Here is a 13284-nt window from a genome sequence, read left to right on the forward strand (position 1 = left end):
AGGAGTGTCTGTCTCATGTACAGCAGTTTATGCAACATTGTTTATAAAGGAAGGGCCTGTGCACTTCAGGGATACTATGAAGAAAAATACTAATATATGGTCATTGAGTATTTTGTATTGAATAGTGTATTTGTATTGTAAACAAGTGTAGTGAACCACAAGGCATGAAGACAAATAAAATGACTGTAGCTGGCTTTCTCTGTGTTGGGCTGTGTAATGATTGGATCAATGTCAGGGGGAGGTCTCTGGACATCAATTTTTACTTGGTAAAATTACAGAAGTATTAAGGTACACTGATGCACAAAGGAGCAGGTATGGTATTAAACTGAGACAGCCACCTTTCTGGCTAGCAGCAGTGTGTTTAAGACTTGCTTGCATTGCAAATGTCATACCTCCAAGTTTCTTGCAGAGAAAGGTGCCGTTCCTTCTATTACAAAGCACCAAGGTTGGCTTTTTACCTACAGGAAACTGGCCAGTATAAAAAAGAGAACAAAGTATACGATTGAAGAGAGCATTTGGGTGTTTTCATTCCTAAATGCTTATATCCTAAGACAGCGTTTTTCTTTGCGTCTGGACATGGACTTTGAGTAGGTCTAATCATAAACTCATTTTAAGACAGTAGATTGCCAGTATTGACTTCTGTCACAAACGTAGGAAGAGGTAGATCCTGCCCTGAAATGCTCACTTTTTTCCCCTCCCCGTACCACTCCTATGCCATAGGTAGCTGCTTTCTCAAGAAAAGGTCTATAAACCTTACTCTCCTTCTCTTGCTTATCCACATGCTCATTCTCCTGCAGGATAGTGCTGTGGATTAGTTAACAAGACTTTCTTCCTAAGCAGGTATCCAGCAGGCACCTCTCCTCTGCCTCCATTTCCCCCACATCTTGGTTCCTCCCTATCTTAACTGAAAAGGGAGCTCTCCTGTCCTCTTCTAGTAGAGCTAGTCACCAGACAGCCACCACATGCTCGTTTGGATCTGGTGTTGGCAGGCAATCTTTGCTCTAATTTCCATTTTTTCCAGAGCTGTCAGTCTGCAGCGAGGCAGGAAAAAGGGTGCAGGTGGGTACTCTGCTACGTGGCTTTCACGGACACAGTTTCAGTTTCCACCTGGTGTTTGACAAGGTTTCTGCAAAACTTGAACTCTATAAAAGCCATGACGTAAATGCTGGACTTGCCACCTATGCAACACTCTCACAGGTAACAGAGCTAACTTGTCAGAGAAACTAGGTTATGTTTTGCAAATCTGCAGTGCCAGTTTTGGTTCCTTGTGCCTCAGATCTTGCTGGATAGCAACACTTTTAAAAGCACAGGCTCCCTGCCCAGAAAACCATTACTGTCAATATCTGCAAAACAAAACCTGAATCCAACTGGACTGAACTCACTAGAAATTAATTTCCCATCCTGGGAAACCTCAAGAACGTTCTCCTCCTCCTGTCACACCTGTGACCTCTCTTTTCTAGCCAGTGTTCAACAAAGCTTGAGCTGAGAGTACTGAAGAAGTACATTTTCTGAAACCAGACCCCAGAGACATGCTGTGGAACATAGGACAACCTTACAGTCCGCACAGAATTGCTGGGGACCACCTGTTTATTTATTTATAAAAAAGATAATATTTTATTTATATGGTTTATAGGGACTTTGAGGATCATTTGTCTTTTTTCTAACCAACCAGTCTGGGGCTGTGATCATACAGACCTCAGCACAGCACCTAATTTCAACCTTCACTGCCAGTTACTTTCAGAATTTTTTTTTTGATGTGAAGTGTCCTCCTGCAAGACTTGGATTATGGCAACTTACCTTGGCTTTAGGGAAGCACAAATCCCTTCACATCACCAACCTGAAGCCAGCCATCAGTAATCCCTTCTGGAATGGAGGGACTGATTTATTTCTGTTTCAGGCCACGTAAATTTACAGCGCTTCTTGCCTCCCCGCAGAAGATTCTCAGTGCTACCAAAACAGCTCCATCCTGATAACAGTCCTGACTTGCTCCTCTAACCTACAGTGCGCCAGCTGATTGTAGCCAGAGCTTTCAGGAGAAGCGTGCAGCTAGCTGAAGCTGAAATGGAAGGGAAAGCACACTACACCGATGCTCAGATAATATCTACCCATCAGTCCTGCAGTCTTTGCTAGCCCAGGCCACTGAGACCCCACTTCCAGCTGAACTGGGTGTAGCTACAGAGCTGTGGAAGGTGCAGCCTGACACCCTTGGAGGAAAAAAAAAAAAAGTTACCAGTGAATCAGAAAACTCTTGGAAAGAGGTTTTTCCATATGTTCCTTCATCTGTGCAAAATATGCCACACAGAAATGGTGTGACTATAACAAACTGCCTGAGCATGCTGCCTTACCCACACACTTATTCCCCTACGTACCTCCTGAAGAACTCCAGCTACCCGTCAGACAAAGCAGTTACATCCATTCCATCTCATCAGGCAGGAAAAAATAGCATTTCTGATAATGAGTGTTTCATCACAGAAACTAAACTGCCCACCCAGGAGCACCGGGCTGGGACAAACCAGTGAAATGTGCGGTACAAATGCTTTTGTTTGACAATGGGCAGTTCTGTACTGAAGAGCTAGAAGGTATAAAAACTTCTGGTTTATATACTACAGCTGCTGTTCCATGCTGTATCCTGTTCGCCTAATTTGTACATAAGAACAGATGTGAGAGGATGTACATTCTGTAACAATGTAATGAAAATTTTTTGCCATACTATTCACCAGGGTTTCATTTTACTAATGAAAGAAACAGATATTGGACAAAGTAAAGTTCAGTACATCACTGAATATCTGCATCTTCAAATACAGCATTGATTTTTTTTTTTTTTAACATTCAAAATTTACAGTTTTTATATTCAATTAAAAATTCCCATAAGTTAGACTACAATATACATTATTTTAAATACAGTGCTGGAAAAATAGCTACAGCAATATTTAGAAGATAACAGCAGCAGAATTTTGTCTAAAAATAGGATATTATGATGTAATTTAAAGTGTCATTTCTTCAAGTAGGTAAGAGCAAGCAGATCATTTAAGAATAAAATAATGACTGTTCTTCAACACAAAACCGTCCTGATAAGGTAATGTTTACACATGCTGAGCAATTAAAATACATTATATGTTTAAAACATGGACAAAATATTAGCTGTTTTAAAAGGCTGATATGCAAACAATGTCACATCAAGGTGTGTTACAATGCTGTACCTAAAACTATCCTTAATTTATTATAAGACTCTTACAAGAAATTTATAGTGGAAACTGTTCCGAAGGAAACAAAAAGAAACTTATCACAAACAAATCAAATAATGTTAACAGCTTGCTTGAAAACCCTGCATATAATCCATACCACTGGCAGGAATTACCATGCTGTATTTATACAGACAATATATATGATGAGGCTATTATGTATAGTTCCACTCCGGTTTATTTGCATTTAAAAACTGTGATACTTATAGCCTGCAGCACACCAAACAAAAAAAGTCTTTAAAAATGAGGGAAGGCTCTCCAGGAGAGTGCAAAGTGCATTATTTTAAAGAGTGCTGCTTATACGTAGCTCTTTCTACAAATGCATACAACAAAAAGTGCTTTCTACTACAGATTGACATGCAGCATATTTGTGCTTTTTAAAGGCTTTTTATTTAATTGTTGCTGTTCACTAGGATAGCTGCAAATAAATACCTATATTTATCAGCCCTTTTGTGTTCTGGAGGGGAGAATAGGAGGGGGAAAGAAGAGGAGGGATCTGAATGATAAAATGTAAAAATACTTCACAACTGCTTGGAAAGGAGTCTCTTTTTTTTTTCCTTGCTTTCTTATTGCTAGCAGCTGTTATTGGAATTGACAAAGTGCTTGGTAACCAGACTAATGTCACTCATTAACCACCTCCTCTGTCAAAAGCAGGCAATGCACAAAGCATTATCAGTTTATCACTACATGGAGGAAAATCATTTAAATACTGCATGAATCACAAAGCAACTTTAGAGAAGGTTGGAGATACCTGCATTCCCTAACTGGAACCTTATTCAAATAATATAGCATCTCAAACCCAAGATGCATTTGCAGTAACCTTCCCAGGCAAGGGCTGTTTCACTAAGAGAAACAGAACTGAACTTTTTTCGTCTTTTTTTTTTTATATATATATTAAAATATATATTATATATACACACACATACATATATACTTATATATATGCAAAATACAAATGCAGATTTAATAATTTAAAAATAAGTTTGCATTCTAGATGGGGGTCTTGTGTGCTTTAAATACTTATTTCCTATCGTACAAGCACATTTTGGCTCAGCAAATATCATCTACAAGTTTTGCCCCATTAATCCCACGATAGGTTACTCTGCTAGGCCGGACTAAGACCCCGTGGTTCAGCTTACAGGTGAAGTAGCGCTTTTCCCCCACCGAGCCATCGTTCTTCCCCTTGGCGCTTCTGAGTTCCAGCCCGAGCCATATCCCCGGTGCAAAGTCTGTAGGACCAATGTACCTGATTGTCCCCATTTCATTGGAGCTGGTCAGAAGAACCTGAGAGCCTTCATGCAGCTTCACTGGTCCCTCAGTGTTAGCTGTAGTGGTATTACTCCAGCTGCGCCGTAACACAGAGCTCTTGGATCTAGTTAGGAAAAAAAGTCTTGTTTGTATAAAACACCCAGGGCAAATCTGTAATTCAGTGAAGCGCATGGAAAAAACCTCAACTCCCTTTTAAAAAAAAAAAATTGGTTTTGATCTCATGTCACTAGCAAAACATGCAATAACATTAACAGGCTAGTACACATGGCAGTCTGAAATACTTGGAAAATCAATTTCCTTTCACCTGATGCTAGGATCTACAATATTTGCCATAGGTGATAGTATTGGTAAATTAAGCAATACAAAGCATTTTATCTGGAGTTTGAAAGAGTTTAGCCACAACAACTTCTAACATGCAAGGGTCAGTCAGGGTCACCAGGACAAAGTGAAGTCCTTTGACAAGACCCTCTGAACTTCACCCAGCTGTGTGAAAATACAAGAATTTGGAGAATATGCACAATTTTAATGCCAACCTGAATCCAAGGACTGTACTCCTGGATACCCATGGAAAAATAGTCTACTACTGGTCCATTTTGGAAGAAAAAAAAATGAACATGTAAAGGTCTAGATATTATACATGCATATTTTCTTTTGAACAAGAAATAGTAAAGCTAACAGCCAGTCCACCCAAACATTTTAAACTCGACACTCACCTGACAAAGGAGTTTCTTCTGTTTATCTCCTTCTGCGAAGCTGCAGAAGTGGTGCTTAGACTGCGTCTAAAACCTAAGTAGAAAGGTTAATAAGCTGTGTAGGACTTCTTAAAAAAAAAAAAAACCCACCCTTATGAACTCAAATCCTTTGTGTTTTCTTTTATACTGCTTCTACTACGTTTGCTACACATTCTCCCCTTCAATGTGGAAATTAAGTGATGAAACTTCTCATGAAAGTAAGTGTCCCTAACATGTTCAAATTTTCAGAGAGGACAGAAATGAAATTAAACAAACCAAACAAGGGTAATTTGAAGCAGCTTTTTCACAAAAAGCTTAGGTAAGGAAAAAGAAAAATAACTACTTCGGGTATCTCACAGAAGTTTTAGCAATTTCATATGGACCGCCCCCTAGACTGATCATCAATGTCAATTTAGATTAAGGAGCAGGTTCAACTTATGATTAACTCTGATTAGAATGCAATACAGTAATAAGGGAAGAGTGTCAACAATCTGAACTCTGATGTAATTACTTCTGCCAGTATAGGGTTAATAACAACATAGTATTTCACAGTACCTCCTGCAGGCTACATTTTTAGGAAGGAACCAGCCAGACTATTGGCTGGCATTTGGGTTCCTTGAAAATCTATTGTGCTCTCGGAGAAGGGGGCTGTAGGTTCTGGTTGTAGAATGGTAGCCTGCGGTAGGCTACCTAAGCCAAATCACAGTGTCTTACCTGGAAAAGTGTGATTTATTTTACTCGATGAAGTCTCTGCGAGAGAATCCAGAGAACCTGTTAGTCTGAAAAGCAATAACACAATGAAGAAGTCATTTCAACCCAACTCTGAACAAACCTCCTGCTGGAGTCCTTCTTGTCAAATGTTATTAAGTTCTGATTCTTTCCCTTCTCCATCCACCCCCAAGAGACACTAACATTTCAGTTGTAATCAGGCTGGTATGTACGAGGTGCCTGGAGCAAACTAGTTTATCCAAGTTATTTGCCTTTTACTCAGCAAGAGAGCATGTATGATTTTGAGGCAAGTTCTTTAACAGGTTGGCTGACCTAGGATATCCAAGGAAAGAAAAGCAAGAACATGTCTGGCAGAGTAACCAGATACAAATACAGGAGGAAAGAGCACAGTATTCCTCGGATGTTCTTCCTGAAACCTAACAAAGAGACTACAAATAAAGCGGTGGATGCTTTTGTTCCTCTGTGCCGTTAGCTGGAATGAGAGTAGTATTTCCAGTCCTGTCCAAGGGCAACTCCCTTTTATAACCAAATTTAGCTCAGCGCATCAGGATCGGGTCATGAAAGTAAGGTTTAATGAACACAGACTGTATCAGAAACGGAGGCCCTGGAATGAAAATACTTGAAGTGGCTGCAAGAGAAACAGAGCGCGCTGCATTTGCAATTTATACTCTGCTTTCAAAAAGCTCATCTAACACCCACCAGGTTTTTAATGGAGGTTATAAACTTCCATTAGCAGAAGAAAACATTTATTTCTTCCATACCTGCTGCAAAACTTCGCTTCCCACTGGAAACGTATTAAGAAAGCGTTTGGCAACACAAACATTACAACAGCTTCAGTGCTTACCTCTGTACACGAGATGGTGGTGCAAATATACCGTATCTGGGAAGACAACTGAAGTACTGAATGCCTCCCACGGAACCATCGTTCTTCCCGTGAGGCTTGTCCAATTCAATTCCACACCAGAATCCTACATTTCAAAACAGTAAAATCATGGTATTTCAAACAAAACACCACGGCTTTTCTTCATCTAGACAGTTGGTACAGTTGGCATTCACCCACATCAAGGAAAACAGTTTTCAGTTAGAAACTGTCTAGATAGCTATTTTATAATAGATATATTTATTATTATTATCTATGTAACTATGCAAAAATTTATATAATAATAAATCTAAAGAGCATTACCTCAGCATTTTTATATGCTTTTGAGAAAATTATTGACATTTTAATTAATATAGAAAAGGTAAAACCCTTGATACATATACTAAAGCTGAACAGAACGTTACTGAATATAACAGTGGCTATTTGAGAAAAAGGAGACAGGAAAGAAGAGCAGTGGTGGTTCAAGTTTCCCTCTTCAGACCTCTGATCACATGGCTTATGCCTCGTCTGAGATCATCAACAGTAAAATTAAAGTTTTGATATTAATTCATTCCTTCTCTCCATCTAGCAAGTTATAATTAATACAAATTGCAAGCCTGGTTGCATGATATTGAGAGAAGAGTGTAGGACTCGTAACTGGCCAGCAATTCATCTCGTATAGAACACTGAATAGGCATCAAGATGTTAATAAGCTTGATCATTCATAACCTGTGATAAATGTGAGCTAATTATGTAAAGGTGCTAAATTTCATACTCCATTAGCACTCCTTATGCTATCCATCCCCAAAAGATTCAAAATTTAATTCAAGTCACTTGGTACCAAGGCACTGGATAAAATGGTAATTCTAATTATCAGCTCAAGAAACGCAGGAATGACAGCTTATGAATTAGAAGGGCTCGGTACATCAGAAGTTCTCCCCGTCCTGTTTTTAAGATCTGCATTGCAGCAAACGAAATAAAGTTTGGGTAACTTCCAGAGCTTTGATACATATTAAAATTGACATACTTAAAAATGCATCTGTTACATTTTCTATAAATTACTGTTTCTGCAAATGGTGAAGATTTGTGATCTTTCCATCCTCACTTCTTACGATACCATGTTTTTCTCCAAAAAATTTTGTTTCCTAACTTGGGGGGAGAGGGTTTCCTAACTTGGGGGGAGAGACTTACACTGTCGAACAGCTTTCTGATTTTACACGTTATACTAAATTGGAAAACCAGTCCTTTTCTCATTGTTTACTTTGTAAGCAACAACATAAAGGTAAGAGTGATCACTTGAAAGTGTAGAATCAGTTAATTGCAATATCTTAAGCAAGGACTGCCTACAATGAAATTGGGGAAAGGGGCGAGAATGAAAAAAAGTATGTACCTTGTACCACAATCTGGCATTCTGTCATTCTAACATTTTTTTTAAAATATTGATGCCACCAAGTGTCAAGTCAAAGTATTGCCACTTACATATCAATCAAATGGACCTCATTTAAACTAGGTACTTACACCAATACTTACCAACTATTTTTGCATTACTTTTGCAATAAGAAGATTATAGATAAGGACATAAAGAACACAGAATTTGGTTACAAAAAAATAGTATTCAGAAATTAGTTTCCATAATTTGGAACAACTTGCTTCCATTTGAAAACACCTGGCTGCACTGCAATGTGTTTTTTAGCAAGGGAAAGGGAGGGAGGAGCTGAAAGGGAAAAAGATGAGAAAATGGTGGTGGAGTTTGGGGCTTTTTGAGATGCTTGTAACTTTTCATCTGTCCTGTGACCTAAAGGTTTGTTAGTTAAGATTTAAATGTTCACAATTACCTTCCTAAAGATGTCAAGAAGATAAGAACGAGACAGGTATATGACATGAGAAGAATACTGTAAGAGATGAGCTGTGTCAGAAAGGCTTACTACAAAAAGTAGAGACTCAAGGCATGTGATCTCGATAAACTATATACCACTTTGGAGACTAAACTGAGGACTTTCAGAAAGCTTTGTAAAAATACTTACAATTTCAACATCAAAATATTTCTCCTAATTAAGCCATGTTAGTAGAGTAAAAGTCACATTTTAAACCATTATTTTTTCCTGGCAGTTGCATTAAAGTAAAAAATATGCAATGAAACATAGGATAGAGAAAGAACTTTGAAACAAAGCAGTAAATTTACATTTTTTTTTGGAGGAAGTGAGGAAAAAGATGGAGTTTTCTTAATGTTCGCATGCTCACATGTAAGCTATTCCATATTGATTCTACAACACACGCAAAGAGTATTGCAAATACCTGGTGCAAATTTTGTCATCCCACAAAATCTAACAGTGCCTGTTCTCTGTCCTACCACCAGTACTCTGTCTCCAACCTGAATTTCTCCTTCATCAAAATGATTTTTCCTTGTAGCCGGAGAAGAACTATACAACCCTGTTCAACAGAAGAACAAAATCTGAAATTAGTGACATTTTATCTTTAAAATTTAAGAAAGTCTTAAATAGTGAGCCAATTGATTGGTAAATAATCTATCTTTAACATAGCGTATCTTTAACACATGGCAACACACTGCAAATTTTGCTTAGACAAAGAATTGCTTTGCTTCAGCATGAAAACTGGACTAAGCCTTTTCTCTGCAGCTGAAAGGTACAGTGACCAACTACAAGAAGAGTTTTCCTCTTGAAGATGTTCTAAAAAACTTTTTAAAAAGTTGCCAAACTTGAGTTTATAGTTAAACTACTTCCCAAGGGTCTGTCTTGAGCTATCTCAGATTCTGAAACAGCACAAGTAGTTCTACGTAAGTATTCAATACAGCAGTGAACTTCCACCTGTGAAAACACACCTCAATAATTAACAGACCATACCAGCACTGATTTTAGATGAGGCAGAAGACGCTCTAGTCACTGCTTTTTTATTGCTGCTGGTTGAGTTCCGCTTCTTGCAGTAATTCTGTTTGCCTTCCAAGGAGGTGGTAGAAGAGGAAGAGCTGCTGTACACAGGACAACCTAAAAGACATAAATGGAAATAGTCCTTCAGAGATCATGTTCGGAAAAGGACAGATTAAGCAGAAGGGAAGGCTTCTGTAAGAAGGTAGTTATCTGTTCTCCACAGCGGGCAGAATACAAAGTAAAGAGCCAAAATTAGAAGTTGTTAAGTGGCATTTACACCTATGTCAGGAATGACATAGGTGCATCTGGCCCTGCCTTGGGAATAAGGTGATAGTTTAGTGCTGGAAGAGGTCTCCAAAAGCCCCTTCTTTGTTACTCCATGGAAGTTTTTCTGAACAGTCTCAAGCATATTTATTAAAATATGGGAGCCTTAGTAATAAGAGATCATACCACCACACTTTCAGCATCCAGCCTATTAAAGATTTGATGAGAAGTGGAAGGAAGGTGATATTATGTGAGTGAATTATTGTCTGGATTAAAGCCTACTATATTCCATTACATACTGTATTAATATTAAAATCTGTACTATAAAATAAGAATGGGAAATAAATCACTTTTATCTCCATTTGCAAACCCTGATGTCTAAACTGTCTGATAAGACTTATGTTCAGCTTCCCTCTATTTTCAAGGCTCTCCCCAGTTCTCCCCTTTCCTACCCCCTTCTACCCCCCCAAAACAAGGCAGGGTACAGCAAGACATGTCTATGCCTCAGTTTCTCAATGTGAAAAACTAATATAATATTGCTTATCAAACTTTCCAGAATTCCGAGAGGCTTAATTCATTAGTTTTCGCAAAGCACCTCGTTACCGACACAGGGTTAGTGTGTTCAATATAATTTAATCCTCCAATTTGGCAAAACGGTAAAGAACTGCAGAAGGGCAAATGCAGTGGGTCAAAGCAAAAGCTGGGAACAGAAACCTAAAGATATTGGCTGCAGCTATGCTACAATGAAGAAAATGCAAATTACTAAATAAATGGTGACTAAACAGGCAAAATTCAACTCCAAGTCCAAGGTATAAATATATGTGTGCGTTTGCTAAAACATACTACAAGTCCATATTTAGAAGTCAGTCCAGCGATGGATTCACTGGAGGTCAGAGCACCTAGCACTTTTACATGAATGCAACAAAAACTGCTGATGCAGCAATACAGACACTAAAAGAAACTAACCCAGTAATTAAATGCTTCATTTTATGGGAAATCATGAGGAGGGAGAAGGAAGAGCAGAAGGGACTTCAGCAGGTCCTATAATCCATTCCTCTTCCATCAGGCAAAACAACTACTTGCTGTATCACTCCCGCCAGGTGAGTGTTTGACCTGGTATTAAAAGCCTCCCATTAGGGAGATCTCGGGACTTCCTCAGCAACATATTTCACCACATAATTATCTGTACTGTAACAAGGCTTCTTCCCCCTAATATAAATCCTAAATTACCAGAGTTTTAGCTCAAGATTTCTTACTCTCGTTACACATGCAGAATGGGTTATACTGCTCTTTGTATTTGAAAGCTTCCTGGTTTATCTGTTTAATCTTCTGTCTTTTTAATCACACAACCACAAATTCCATCAGTCTTTTCTCCTATACCTCCAGTTATTGTGGTGTCTTCTCTGAATTCTCTCCTGTTGATTCACATCTTCTTTGAAGTGCAGTGTCCAAAACTAGACGCAGTGTTTTAGCTAAGGCCTGTGCCAAGTAAAGCATCCAGGTCGCTTCGTGTATCTCAAGGCTGACACTCCTTTTTATACATTCCAGTAGGTTTCCCCTTTTCCAACAGCATGACATAGATGACTCACCTTTACCTTGTAATACTCAATATTCCCGTGTCCTTTTCTACAAAACTATTACCAGGCATGTCATTCCCAGGGCGTATTTATACAGTTGATTGTTGCAGCCTTGCTACATAACTTTGTAGTTGTCCTTACTCTTCTCCATCTTTCCGCCCCACCCCGCCCCCCAAGATCTTTTTTCCAATTTATCAAGGGGTTTTTTGGGGGGTTGGGGTTTTTTTAATATTAAGCCAGTCAACTATCTGCCAGGCATCATCTGCGTATTTCACGAACAGACTCTCTATCCCTAGATAGAGATTAAAAAAAAAAAAAGATTTAAAAAAGCAAATTACCAGATGCAGCACAAACTCCAGGAAAACCCCAAGCTGCAATAGCCTTCCTGTTCGACAAGCTACTGACAGCTACTTTCTAAGTTGGATGTTGGATTTTCCTAGAGGTTCTGCACCTGCCTTATGGCAGTATCATCCAAACCACTAGATCCCAAAATGAGGCTTCACTCCACATCACTCACAGCCTGCAAAGCCTTTGGAGTCCTATTGATGATACAATATGATATCCGCAATTAAACTGAGACACTGTACTGACAATTAATTTCATTGTGTGACCAGAATCTGAACAACAAACCATTGAGTGTCCTCCATGAACAAGATGTTGAGAAAACTCTGTCTACATGAGTTTTTTAGCTCACCTCTGAAAAAGTACCCTATAGGACAGTGCTTAAATACCTTACACTAGTCTCTTCCCCAAGTCTCTTCCTCACTACTGTTCACTGACAGAGGATATAAAAGGATGCTTTTCTTCGAAAAGAGTATATTCAAAGCCACGCTTCAAATTATTACTTCAAAGAAATACTGCCTTTACCAACACTTATAGTATGATTTTATGGACAAAACCTCAAAGGAGACCCAATTTTTACAGTTTGTTAAAGACACTCCTGAAAGTGAGGTCCCTTGATGTTTAAAGTTCAGCACGCAAAATACTGATGTAGTAGAAGTCACTATCCAATTCTGAAACTAGATAATTGCAGAGAATGATTCATATGTAAAAGGAAATTTTTAAAAAGCTAGAGTTTCGTTTTTCATATTTGAAGTTTGTTATTATGAGTCTTCCCTGATACAATGCCAAGACTGTTAAGTGCTCCTGGATGGTAATACTTTATCATACAAGCTTGAACATAGAGATATAGAAGAGAATAAAAATTCCAACAGAATACATGCACAGTTCTTCATCAAAATCTAAGCAGTCATGATAAAGGGCAAAAGGTCTCCCTCAGAAACCTAAGAAGATAATTCTGCAGATCATCTGTAAGATCATTTACTAAGAGACAGCTTTCAGCCTTAAGAGCTTGTCTATATTCTTGTCCATGTATTTGGACAGAAGCTGCTACCAAACCAACACAGAATGCCAGCCAAACATCCACTCAGATTACTCTTAGTAAACTAAATGTGTACAGCCTGCTTGCGACTTGAATACAGACAGGCAAGGCAACTTTTTTTTATGGTGTAGATACAGGACTTTTACAGAGGTAAGGCAGTAATAATACTTCCTCTGCTCTACCCAAAGTTTTTCTCAAGCTGTTAGACAATAAAAAAAATTTAGTTACCGTCTTTTGCAGGTACAGTTTTTCCCCTGTTAGCAGCCATAAAGTTGGTTTCAGAAGCACTGTCTTTTTTTGCCATATTTAGGCCTATAAAAAGAATATGTACAATTAAATATATACAT

At 38.5% G+C, this 13284-nt stretch overlaps 1 protein-coding gene across 9 annotated transcripts in view; it reads right to left on the reverse strand.

The window, feature by feature from the left end:
• Nucleotides 1-2806: 2806 nt before the first annotated feature.
• The window catches only part of CLIP4 (CAP-Gly domain containing linker protein family member 4), a 32970-nt gene continuing 22492 nt past the window's right edge, over nt 2807-13284 (reverse strand). For all 9 annotated transcript variants that reach the window (XM_075147300.1, XM_075147298.1, XM_075147304.1 and 6 more), the window contains 7 exons: nt 13166-13249; nt 9692-9832; nt 9126-9260; nt 6816-6939; nt 5957-6021; nt 5225-5297; nt 2807-4614 (listed from right to left, as the gene is read on the reverse strand). In XM_075147300.1, the coding sequence (XP_075003401.1) occupies nt 4293-4614; nt 5225-5297; nt 5957-6021; nt 6816-6939; nt 9126-9260; nt 9692-9832; nt 13166-13249 (944 nt within the window). In that variant the 3' untranslated portion in view covers nt 2807-4292. The remainder of the gene's footprint in view (nt 4615-5224; nt 5298-5956; nt 6022-6815; nt 6940-9125; nt 9261-9691; nt 9833-13165; nt 13250-13284) is intronic.

The sequence above is a fragment of the Calonectris borealis genome, chromosome 3, assembly GCF_964195595.1.
Source record: "Calonectris borealis chromosome 3, bCalBor7.hap1.2, whole genome shotgun sequence".
NCBI classification, from domain to species: domain Eukaryota; kingdom Metazoa; phylum Chordata; class Aves; order Procellariiformes; family Procellariidae; genus Calonectris; species Calonectris borealis.